The 13,334-nt window shown below is 41.7% G+C and overlaps 1 protein-coding gene across 1 annotated transcript in view; it reads left to right on the top strand.

The window, feature by feature from the left end:
- Positions 1–13,334, top strand: part of KCTD5 (potassium channel tetramerization domain containing 5) — a 50,398-nt gene that overhangs the window by 26,431 nt on the left and 10,633 nt on the right. The window contains exon 5 of the mRNA XM_024215578.3: positions 11,216–11,341. Within this exon, the coding sequence (XP_024071346.2) occupies positions 11,216–11,341 (126 nt within the window). The remainder of the gene's footprint in view (positions 1–11,215; positions 11,342–13,334) is intronic.

Genomic DNA, 13,334 nt, shown 5'->3' with positions numbered 1-13,334 from the left:
TTCTTCTTAAAAAAAAAAAAAAAGCTATCTAGGCCTTAGGTTTGCAAAGATAACCCTCAGAATTTGAAATGAATGTAAACTAATGCGTTGTGTCTGCCTGAGTCTGCAGACTATCTGAAACAACTCTGAGAGGATCCATGATTTATTATTTGTAATGAAGGCCAAAGGTATGCTAGATGGCTCCAAAAAACTTACAAATCAGTATTTAACATGATATAATAATGAAGTAACAAGATAGTAAGAGAACAAGGGAAGGGGTAACATCCATAATCTTATGGAGAGGGGTGAACTTCCTGTTCATCTTTACATTGACTTCTGACAGTTTAAATGTTATCATCATCAGAAACCTCAAACTAATGTGCTTACTATCCCACTGTTAATCAGAGGTCAAGATCCTAATCAGTTTGGTTCTTTTACTTTCCTAAGGGCTTGTCTGGACATGGTTTTTGTACACTACAACAATAGCTGTGTAGAAACCAATATAATTAAAGCAATACAACCCCCTAATGTGGACAGACCTAGTTATACCAGTGTAAAGGTACATCTATCAATACAGTTATAGCTGTAAATTTACTATGTCAGTTTCTAAAATTATGTAGCAGTACAAAAACTGTGTAGACTAGCTCTTAAAATCCATTTGGACTTCTGAATTAGGCATTCAGATGGGAAGGGCATTTGTTTATCTTGAAAATAATATGGCTCATGAAAGTGAAGAACTGATAACGCTGTCTAGGGGTATCCCATTACACAATTTCATACATTCATATTCATAGATTTTAAGGCCAGAGAAGCGCAATATAATCATCTAGTCTGACCTCCTAATAATACAGACCATAAAATTTCCCCCACTGATGAGGATTCCTGCATCAAGTCTAACAACTTGCTGTTGAGCTACAGCTTATCTTTGAGGCACATCCAACCTTGATTTAAAGGCACAGTGATGAGAAATTTCCCACATCCCGACCAGTGGTTAATCAAAAACAAACTATTCATCTTTGCTTTTATGTATTATTGGACATCTATCTCCACCTTTCCTCCGTCAACAGTACTGGTCTTCATCAGACATTTGTTAAAATTTTCAGACAAGCACCTTTGTACTTTTTCCCTGTCTCCTTCAGGAATGGGAAAAGCTCCCCATATATTTGAGAGTATTTATCTCATTGTTATCCTTAAATTCTCCTTTTAACTCCTCTACAGTGATGCCTACAAGAAAATTGACAATGATTAAGCATCTGGTATGCTATGACTACTGCTTTCCATGATGAACAGTTTTGTTGCATTTAGCTTGTTCTCCCCCTATCTGTTTGTTTGTTGGCCTTTGTTGTATACTTCAGTGTTAAGCTCCTTGAGGCAGGATGTCTGTGATTTGTTTGTACAGTGCCCAGGCCACTGAAGCCCTGCTCTGTGACTGAACATAAGAACGGCCGTACTGGGTCAGACCAAAAGACCATCTAGTCTAGTATCTTGTCTGCCGACAGTGGCCAATGCCAGGTGCCCCAGAGGGAGTGAACCTAACAGGCAATGATCAAGTGATCTCTCTCCTGCCATCCATCTCCATCCTCTGACAAACAGAGGCTAGGGACACCATTCCTTACCCATCCTGGCTAATAGCCATTAATGGACTTAACGGCCATGAATTTATCCAGTTCTCTTTTAAACGCTGTTATAGTCCTAGCCTTCACAACCTCCTCAGGCAAGGAGTTCCACAAGTTGACTGTGCGCTGCGTGAAGAAGAACTTCCTTGTATTTGTTTTAAACCTGCTGCCCATTAATTTCATTTGGTGGCCCCTAGTCTTGGATTATGGGAGTAAGTAAATAACTTTTCCTTATCTACTTTCTCCACATCACTCATGATTTTATATACCTCTATCGTATCCCCCCTTAGTCTCCTCTTTTCCAAGCTGAAGAGTCCTAGCCTCTTTAATCTCTCCTCATATGGGACCCGTTCCAAACCCCTAATCATTTTAGTTGCCCTTTTCTGAACCTTTTCTAGTGCCAGTATATCTTTTTTGAGATGAGGAGACCACATCTGTACGCAGTATTCGAGATGTGGGCGTACCATCGATTTATATAAGGGCAATAATATATTCTCCGTCTTATTCTCTATCCCCCTTTTAATGATTCCTGGGGTTCCCACACACTACTGCAATGTAAATAATAATCATCTCTGTTTAAACATTTGCGAATTATTTCCATTTTGACCTTAGCTAACTTCAGCTTCTAGCCATTGCGGATCTTGTGTTTGTCGTCTTCTATTAGATCTATTCTCTCCAAGCAGGTGCTTAATGAAGCCTGATCAAGTCATCTCTGTTTAAAAGCTAAATAGATTGAACTCCTTTGTCATTGGAACAAATTTTTTCCAGACTTTAAATCGTTCTTATAGCTTTTTTCTGAACTCCTCCAATTTTTCAACATCCTTTTTAAGTGTAGATACCAGAACTGGGCACAGCATTCTAGTAGTGGTTTTAGCAGTGCTGTAATATTACTTTTCTGCTCCGGCTTGATATGTTCTGCCATCACATCTCAATTCTGACCTTGTACCTGGTTCCCACTGTTACTGTTTTGGGCTCTCCACATATTACTGCTGATGCACCTCAATCTTGACCTGTACTTTTCCACTCCAGGATCTCTCTTAAGCAAACACTCCAAATTGTGCAGTGCTTTGTGATCTGCACAAGTGCATCTTATCGGTGCTGGAAAACATAGCTGCACTGGTTCAGTGTAGTGCTAATGTAGCCCAGTATCGGGGGCACTCCAGCAATTATTATATTAGTGTAGAAAGTGCACTGTAGAGCTAGGTGGAAAATGCTATGTATTTTCAGTGAAATTTTTTGAATTAATAAAAATTGTTAATGTTTTTCCTGGAATTTTTGGGGGGTTGTTTTTCATTCCTATGCCACTTTTCTGTCCCTTATATTTCCAGAGGGGAGAAATGCAGAAAGGCAGGGATTAGGAGGAGAGATCGAAAACTGGGAAAGCCATTTCTCATTAGTGAACCAGGTGGAGGGCATAGATATTTGACTGTTTTGTCTATGCCGCAGTTTCCTACCTGCTCTATACTGATGCTTTCACTGTTCTTGCGATTGCTGCAGCTCCTCTGGTGCTTGAACAATGAAGGGAGATACGTTGAGAATTCTCAGTGGATGCACGCGAGGTGGGAAGGGGCCTTCTAATGTACCTTTGGAGAGGCTGTAAAATAAAAAACTCAATAATAATGGGGAATTTCAACTATTCCCATATTGACTGGGTACGTGTTACCTCAGGACGGGATGCAGAGATAAAGTTTCTTGACGCCTTAAATGACTACTTCTTAGAACAGCTAGCCCTGGAACCCACAAGAGGAAAGGCAATTCTTCATTTAGTCCTAAGTGGCACACAGGATCTGGTCCAAGAAGTGAATATAGCTGAATCGCTTCGTAATAGTAACCATAATGTAATAAAATTTAACATCCCTGTGAAGGAAAAAACACCAAAGCAGCCCTCCATGGTAACATTTAATTTCATAAAGGGAATCTACACAAAAATGAGGGCATTAGTTAAACAGAAATTAAAAGGTACCGTGTCAAAAGTGAAATCTCTGCAAGCTGCATGGAAAATTTTTAAAGACACTATAATTGAGGCTCAATTTAAATGTATACCCCAAATAAAAAACATAGTAATAGGACCAAAAAAGCGCCACCATGGCTGAACAGCAAAGTAAGAAGCAGATAGAGGCAAAAAGGTATCCTTACAAAGTGGAAGCTAAATCCTATTGAGGAAAACAGAAAGAAGCATAAACTCTGGCCAGTGAAGTGTAAAAATATAATTAGAAAGGCCAAAAAAGCATTTGAAGAACAGTTAGCCAAAGACTCAAAAAGTAACAGCAAAAAAATTAAGCACATCAGAAGCAGGAAGCCTGCTAAGCAACCAGTGGGGCCACTAGACGATCAAGATGCTAAAGGAGCATTCAAGGACGATAAGGCCATTGTGGAGAAACTAAATTAATTCTTTGCATTGGTCTTCACGGCTAAGGATGTGAAGGAGATTCCCAAACCTAAGCCACTCTTTTTAGGTGACAAATCTGAGGAATTGTCCCAGATTGAGGTGGTGTTAGAGGAGGTTTTGGAATAAATTGATAAATTAAACACTGTGGATAGGATGGTATTCACCCAAGAGTTCTGAAGGAACTCAAATGTGAAATTTGCAGAACTATTAACTGTGGTATGTAAGCTATTATTTAAATCAACTTCTGTACCAGATGACTGGAGGATAGCTAATGTGACACCAATTTTTAAAAAAGACTCTAGAGGCGATCCCGTCAATTACAGGCCAGTAAGCCTAACTTCAGTACCGGCAAATTGGTTGAAACTATAGTAAAGAACAGAATTATCAGACACACAGATGAACATGCTTTGTTGTGGAAGCATCAACATGGTTTTCATAAAGGGAAATCGTGCCTCACCAATCTACTAGAATTCATACTTAGATTTTCAGAAAGTCTTTGACAAGGTCCCTCACCAAAGGCTCTTAAGCAAAGTAAGCTGTCATGGGATAAGAGGGAAGGTCCTCTCATGAATCAGTAGCTGGTTAAAAGATAGGAAACAAAAGGTAGGAATAAATGGTCAGTTTTCAGAATGGAGAGAGGTAAATAGTAGTCTCTCCCAGGGGTCTGTATGGGGACCAGTGCTGTTCAACATATTCATAAATTATCTGGAAAAAGGTGTAAACAATGAGGAGGCAAAATTTTGAAGTCATTGTGGACAGGTCTCTGAAAACATCCACTCAATGTGCAGCGACAGTCAAAAAACCTAACTGAATGTTGGGATTCATTAGGAAAGGGATAGATAATAAGACAGAAAATATCATATTGCCTCTATATAAATCCATGGTACGTCCACATCTTGAATACTGTGTTGCCCCATCTCAAAGTTGTATTGGAATTGGAAAAGGTACAGAAAAGGGCAACAAATTATTAGCGGTATGGAACAGTTTCCATATGAAAATTAGTAAAACTTGGACTTTTCAGATTAGAAAAAAGACAGTGAATGGGGTGATATGATACTGTAGAGGTCAATGAAATCATGTCTGGTGTGGAGAAAGTAAAGAAGTGTTATTTACTCCTTCTCATAACACAAGAACTAGGGGTCACCAAATGAAATTAATAGCAGGTTTAAAACAAACAAAAGGAAGTAGTTCTTCACACAAACACAATCAACCTGTGGAACTCTTTTTCCAGAGGATGTTGTGAAGGCCAAGACCATGACGGTTCAAAAAAGAATTAGATAAATTCATGGAGGATAGGTCCATCAGTGACTGTTAGCCAGGATGGGCAGGGATGCAAAACCATGCTCTGAATTGTCCCTAGCCTCTGTTTGACAGAAGGTGGAAATGGGTGCCAGGATGATCTCTTGATTACCTGTTCTGTTCATTCCCTCTGAAGCACCTGGCATTGACCATTGTCAGAAGACAGGATACTGAGCTAGATGGACCATTCCTCTAACCCAGTATATCCATTTTTATGTTGTTGTTTTTTTTAAATAGTCCCAATACAAACACTTGTGAGATAGCAACAGCTATGAGTTTTCAGTTTTCATGCTTCTTTCTGTAAAAGATTTTAGTGTCAAAGTGTTGTCTTGCACTGCCAGAAATCCATTTTTGTTAATCCCAAATGTTGTCATGTTAACAATTGTCATTGAACAACTTGCCAAGGGATGCTGGGGATTCTCCATCACTTGAAGTCTTTAAATCAAGATTGGATGTCTTTCTAAAGGATATTCTGTAGCTCAGACAAAAAATTATGGGCTTAATGCAGGAACCATTTGGTAAATATTATACGTCCTGTGTAATGCAGGTGTCAGACTAGATGATCATTTTAGTCTTTTCTGCCCTTAAAATCCATTAATCAGTCTCTCCCCTTAACTGATTTCCCAGAATCACAATTGTGCCACAGTGCATGGGCATATTGAATCTGCCTTAACTTTTACTGTTTAAATGTTGATAGTTTTTCAAGGTTTTGTCTTTCTCCTGTAAATTAATCTTGGTGTATACAACAATTCATGAGCTACCTTGACAGTTTGGGGAGCAACCTATGGTTAAAGCAGGGGTGGACAAACTACAGGCCGCGTGTGGCCCATCAGACGTTTTAATCCAGCCCTCGAGCTCCCGCCAGGGAGTGGGGTCTGGGGCTTGCCCTGCTCTGGCCCTCCAGCCGGGGAGCAGGGTCAGGGGCTTGCCCTGCTCTGTGCAGCTCCCAGAAGCAGCAGCATGTCCCCCTTCTGTCTCCTGTGTGTAGGGACAGCCAGGGGGCTCCACACACTGCCCCCTCTCCAAGCGCTGCCCCTGCAGCTCCCATTGGCTGGGATCCATGGCCAATGGGAGCTGCCTGGCCATGCCTCCACGTAGGAGCCGGAGTGGGGGGACATACCTCTGCTTTCGGGAGCTGCTTGAGGTAAGCGCCGCCCAAAACCAGCATCCCTGACCACCTCTTGTGCGCCAACCCCCTGCCCTGATCCCCCTCCGAACCCCTCAGTCCAAGCCCAGAGCCCCCTCCTGCACCGCAAACCCCTCATCCCCGTCCACACCCCCAGTCAGAGCCCTCACCCCAACCCCAATTTCTTGAGCATTTGTGGCCTGCCATACAATTTCCATACACAGATGTGGCCCTCGGGCCAAAAAGTTTGCCCACCCCGGGTTAAAGATTGTATATATGGGCAGTGAATGCAGCTATTCCACGCAATAAAAGAGTATGACTTTAAAATGGTAAGTACTGACAGAGATTAAAGGGTTGGTGGGGGGAAGCATCTTTCCCTACTGCATGCATGCACATATACAATCTGAGTCCTGCTTTGAAACTTTAAATAGGAGTCAGAGGTTCTTGCTCTCAGTTGAGGATGCTTGTGTACCTATCTAGTATCTAATCAAAAGGTCTCTTGTGAGGGCAGTGGTTTAGGAGTGAGCTATTCTAACAATGGATGGAAACCTCTCATTAACACAAGTTCATGTCCATAAGCAGCACAGTGCATAAATCTACACCAGAAAAGGCACAAGCAGAAGTGAAATTCCTTTTGAGAAGGACAGGGCTTTAAAATCAATGAGTTCCCAAGACCAAACAACTCCTTGTGGTAAACACTCTGGAGTTAAGCTTTTAGCACACTCTTGGTGCTATACAAATAATACATTCTCAGCAGCATACATATGCACAGTTTTGCTTGTATAAGCACTTTACAAGGGTGTAACACAGGCCAGCTTCAAAGAATCCATGTTTAATAAACATTACAAACAGCATGTACCTTGAGGCTCTATAAATATACAAACTAATCAGTAATATGATGATTAGCCCATCCAGACTTACCACAACCAACAAAATAAAAACTACTATCCTGCTGGTTAATATCCCCCTGACCAACCATCAGCACACCTTCTCACTAAAAGCATGCCCAGAAGGTCAGCAAATTTGGGCTGTTTCAAAGCATGAGGGGAAGCAAAACTGAGTTAAAAGCCCTTCTAGAGAGTTCTGTCACCAGATCCATTCTGTATTAAACCAGGGGGCCTGGTTGAGGCACTTCTGATAACTGGCACGTCTATTTTCAGAGAATACATTTATTTTTGCTGACCCTCAGTGAGCAATGAGGTATTTCTCACTTTACAGGCAGAATAGTTGCTGCAGTTGTAAACCTAGTTGATCTGACATCTGGCCCTTCACACTCCCCAGAATAAGAAGTCATTTTGCAAGAAGACAATTGGCTGTCTATAGGACTTTATTTTTTAAATCCTTTGGGAAGTTGGGATATCTCTAATCTTGTTTTAACGTGTATCAAGCCACTTAATGCTTTTGTGCTTTCAAAGTAAAGTTGTTTAAGTTAATTTAAAATAAAGGGTTTTTTAAATATTCTTTCTGGTTTGAGAAACTGGTTATTCTATGTGTGTTGTACAGTAATCATTTTGCATCAGTTTAACTGTTCTTATTGCTCAGTTTTGAGGTTTGGGCCAAAAACTTGCTTTACATTCCAAAGATTTGTGCAGTGTCTTCTTTTGACTAGAAACAGAGTTAACTGGTCACTAATGTGTATGGAATTCTTTCTTTCTTCTTAATGTTCAATTGTCTTGCGAGTGGGCTGTGTAATTTCATCTCTTAATCTTGGCAGCCTCTTTCCAAGGCAGGGTACGGCAGACTTTTTTAGTTCATTCTATATGGCTGAAAAATCAAGGTGCCTTATGTTTTACTGTGCGATTCCCTGTCAGTCACTTAGACATTCTTGATATAAGTAGCAGAGTATTCATTGGGGAAAGCTGGTATGCCTGGACATGTTGAGATAAATAACACCATTAAATTCTCCAGGAATGTTTAAATTACTTGTTTTCTGTAACTTCATTAGAAATACTTTGGTGGAAAAGATATCACCTTATTTTTAGCAGATTTAATTTTATTCATGCTCTGGTCTACTGGATATTCTCTGACTACATATGCATAGTTGAGATGTATAAAAGCACCAGGAGCATGTGGTGGCGGGATGGTTACTGACAAGCACTTCTGGCAAGTGACAGTTATAAAAGGTTTCAGAGTGGCAGCCGTTTTAGTCTGTATCTGCAAAAAGAACAGGAGTACTTGTGGCACCTTAGAGACTAACAAATTTATTTGAGCATAAGCTTTTGTGGGCTACAGCCCACTTCTTTGGATGCATAGAATGGAACATATATTGAGGAGATATATATACACATACAGAGAGCATGAAGAGGTGGAGTTGTCTTACCAACTCTGAGAGGCCAATTAAGTAAGAGAAAAAACAAGTTTTTTCTCTTACTTAATTGGCCTCTTAGAGGTGCCACAAGTACTCCTGTTCATTTTAGTTATAAAGGGGTTAATTTTGAGGCAGTGGTGAATCTCATATCCTGTATCTTTGCTGTTTAAATGTAGTTGACCTTTTGAAACAGTGTCCCAGGTAAAAGATTTTGCAAGCCCTGGTTATGTTTGTCTGTCTAGGTACTTACACAGCCCCTTTACTATAGTATCCTAGCTCCTGGATATTTCTGTTCTGCCACTCCACATGGGTACAAGGAAGCTTTGTTTTTTACCATTAATACTGTGTTGGGGCCGCTTTCAGCTCAGTTATCTCCTCCCTCTGCCTGTATGGGTAAACAGCCTAATTCCTGATGCCCTGACCATGTTCTAGCCCAAGATTCCATTGTTACGTATCTCAAACTGGGTGCAGGAGCATCCATCAGGTCCTTTAATATCTCTGTGGCTCCCCTGAGCTAATGGAAATAAACTGTTTGTTTTTAGAACAATAATTTTTTTGGCTGTTTCAAATGATGCTGCTCTGAACAGCAGGAAAACTGAACCTTTGCTCCTGGACATATACCAGGCACTTTAATAATTAAATGGACATTAATCAATGGTACTTTATAGCTAAATTTGGCATATTGGGATTGAAAATAGAGATACTGCAAACTGGGGACAGAAGGCTGTTAGTACATGTCTGTGGCAGTTTGGCTGATGGATTTGGTGAAATTTATGACTGCATAGGGTGGATCTAGAGCAGGGATGGGCAAACTACGTTCCGGGAGCCACATCCGACCTTTCAGAGATTTTAATCTGGCCCTCAAGCTCCTGACAGGGAGCAGGGTCCGGGGCTTGCCCTGCTCTGGTGCTCCAGCTGGGGAGCGGTGTCGGGGGTTTGCCCCGCTCCACACGTGCCGTGGCTCCGCATGGCTCCCGGAAGCAGCAGCATGTTCCCCCCTCTGACTCCTATGCATAGGGGCAGCCAGGGGGCTTTGCACACTGCCCCCGCCCCAAGTGCGGCCCCCACAGCTCCCATTGGCTGGGGACTGCGGCCAATGGGAGCTGCAGGGGCGGCACCTGTGGATGGGGCAGTGCGCAGAGCCGCCTGGCCATGCCTCCACGTAGGAGCTGGAGGGGGGACATGCCGTTGTTTTTGGGAGCTGCTTGAGGTGAGCGCTGCCCAAAGCCTGCATCCCTGACCCCCTCACCTGCCCCAACCCCTTGCCCCAGACTTGATCCCCCCTCCTGCCCTCCAAACCCCTTGGTCCCAGCCTGGAACACCCTCCTCCACCCTTATCCCCAGCCCCACCCCAGAGCCCGCATGCCCAGCCAGAGCCCGCACCCCTGCCCCAGCCCGGAGTCCCCTCCCACACCCTGAACTCCTCATTTCTGGCCCCACCCCAGAGCCCACACCTCCAGCTGGAGCCCTCATCCCCTCCCACACTCTAACCCCCAATTTCATGAGTATTCGTGGCCTGCCATACAATTTCCATACCCAGATGTGGCCCTCGGGCCAAAAAGTTTGCCCACCCTGATATAGAGGGTCTGTGCACCAGACAGTTTTGCTGGTCTTATTTTTGTCAGCTGTAGCTGCATAACAGTACCACACGTGTCATTTTATCTGTAATTTAGAAATGTACTTTGCAAAAAAAATTCCTGCATCTGGTTTGATTCAGCAGCTGGTTAAGGCTTGCTGAGTAAATCCTTTGACCTTAGATATTTTCTTCTGCACTATGCAACTATCACCATCAGAGCAGACTGCACTTTGAGATAAATTGTCCTTGTTCAGTTTTAAGGCTTCTAGCAGTTTATAAATAAGCAACATTTCATTTCAAGCATATAACTTTCACTTGTAATGCTACCTTAACCAACTTCCCTGTAACAATACATTTGAATTTTGAAAGTTGGTCCTTGAGTCCCACCATTCTGTTTGTCTTGTTTTTTCAGTCAAATGCTAACTTTTGCCTCCTGCTCTAAATATCTCTGTAAATTCCGAATAGAAGCATAGGGTCATTCTGTGAGTAAAATAGCAGGTCTCTCTTCAGGGCAGAGTGCTCTCTGCATGCAGTTCCTTGCTTGTCTAAACCCCACCCGCACTATCACGCCACACACAGATTTTTTTTTTTTAAATAACTTTCGGAGGAAAGGGGGGAGTGTTCAGGTGTCTGAAATGCAATGGGAGCAGGCGGCTTCTCCCCATTGATTGCCCCGTAAGATTTTGCCTAAGCACTCAGGGTACTATTAGCAATACCACCCTTACACTAGTAGACTCATAGACCTTTAAATGGAACAGCTACATTAACCCTGACATCAGAAGTTGGCATCTGTTTGCATTAATGTGGGAGCTCATGCTCAAAATACAGCCAACACCTTATGGAGTGTTAAAGCCAAAGTTGAGGAAACTGATAGCAATTGTTTTGTGCAGAAATACCCCTAAGCCTTTCTCTCCTCTTTCAGTTGGTCAGTATTGGTTCTTCCTATAACTATGGAAATGAAGATCAGGCTGAATTTCTGTGTGTTGTCTCGAAGGAGCTGCATAATACCCCCTACGGCACAACCAGCGAGCCCAGTGAAAAAGCAAAGGTAAGATGCTGGGCATGGGAGGGAGGAAATGAAAGATGTCAGTCAAAGCAATTAGACTCAGCTATTATTCAAAAGAAGGTTGAGCATAGTGTGTAATCTGCTTGCCATCTCTCCTTAGGGTCGGTAATGGTTCCCTTTTCATTGTGCATGAGAATATAAACTGTACCAGTTAAAGTAACTCTAATTGTCAGTATGACTCTCACACATTACAAAACAAGAACTTTAAATGTGCTACTTAGTATTCTCCATGACTCCCATGCTCTTATCTGACTTCTTAGTGAGTGCCTCCTTTTGAGAATATGCATATTTGGGTTATCAGACAGTAGATAGACTTTGATTCTGCCACCAGTACAGATGATGGATGTTTTCTGTGCTTATCTGAGTCAGGATACAGAAGTTTTGCAACCAGGAATGTGAATATGACATATTCTGTCTGAAAAGTATTGTCATATGCAATAAGCTATAAAAGTCTTCCCATTAGATGAAGTCCCTTACTTGTAATGTGTTGTGCTAGCTTGCAGCTTTCAGGGTTCCATGAGACCTTGCTTGTGTGATCTGTTGACTTTCAGGGAAAATAACTATGGAAGACAGTGTGTGACATGACTGACTCATAGTTGGCCCTGACCAAATGGAAAATGAATTGCACTGTTCCTCCCCTCAATGTGCACTGTACATTTTACAACATGGTTGATGGGGAGATGGAAACACTAATAATTGGTTAGTAGTAAAACTAGTCATCTTTATACAAAAAAGTTTGCCACTCATTTCTGATTTTTATTGGTTTAAATTGAAAACAGCCAAAGTAAAACTTAGCACAACTTTTCAAGAGTCAGCTTTAAAAAATAAACACTGAAAAAAGCCCCCTAAGACTGATCTGGAACTTCCAATGGCAGATGTATCCTGCTCACATTGTTTATTGTAAACTACTGTGTGCTTCTGGTTACTACTGCTTTTCATGCTGTCCACAGCTCATTTCTTGGTTGGGCACAGCAGCAGTTTGGAAAGCAGCATTTTTGTGTGTGGATACCCACAGTGGGTATGTAAGGTACAAGTAATGAGACTTATTTCATAAAGCTTTTGAGTATTTTAAAACTTTTTTTGTTTCATTGCTAGTGAAATGGCTAATTTCTGCTGAAATGTATTTTATCGTAATTCAGATAAACTTATTTTAAACCCTATAAGAAGTTAATATTGCCAAAAATAAAAAGTGAACATGTAAAACTGTAAAATCCTACATATGGATCACTCCCTGAACCCATGTGTAAGCCCACTGACCTCATGCTGCCTGAAAGAAACGGAAAAGCTGATAAGTTATATGTCGGTGTGGTATTTAAGCAACAAGTGTGTGGTATTTTAAGCAATGTGTGTGAGTATTTTAATTGCATCCTTATCCCTCACTGTTCATCATTTGCTTGTTGTCTTAGTTTGTAAGCTCTTCAAGGCTGGGATATGTGCACCACCAAGATAAAAATAATAAAGCAAAAACTGGAATTACTGACCATAATGCATATCTTTACAAGGGACTTCAGTGACTCTTCTGCAACAACATGCTTCAGAAGGACCCAGAGTTTGACTGGATGCTAGGCTAATAGAAAATGTGTAGAATACCAAACCAAACAGTGTTGGGGTCTAAAGAGGAGAGACTAGTCCAGAACAAGTACAGTGCAGCTCTTGGCCATTCAGACATTTAAGAGATGCCAGCATTTATACTCTCTGCAGTGAAATTCACAGGCTTGGTAGAGGACCTCTGAAGAGCGCTGCTGTGTCTCAAATGCTCATCCAGAATCTTGATGCACAGAAGGGAGTCGTGTACTCGAAAGAATGAGCACAGTGGGAAATAGCATGAGATTAGAACAGTAAGAGTTAGTTAAAAACCAAGAGTAAGCATAGTCCTGTTGCTTGGCTGAAAATACACAGTTGGAAGCTCTCTCTCTGATACCAAATAAAGTCATTTTGAAAGGAAAGTGAGTGAAAAAAATCCCCAGAAATTAGC

The sequence above is a fragment of the Terrapene carolina genome, unplaced genomic scaffold (assembly GCF_002925995.2).
Source record: "Terrapene carolina triunguis isolate 2854851 unplaced genomic scaffold, T_m_triunguis-2.0 Scaffold93, whole genome shotgun sequence".
Taxonomy (NCBI): domain Eukaryota; kingdom Metazoa; phylum Chordata; order Testudines; family Emydidae; genus Terrapene; species Terrapene triunguis.
Note: the sequence above shows the minus strand (reverse complement) of the source record. Positions and strands in the feature narration are given on the sequence as shown.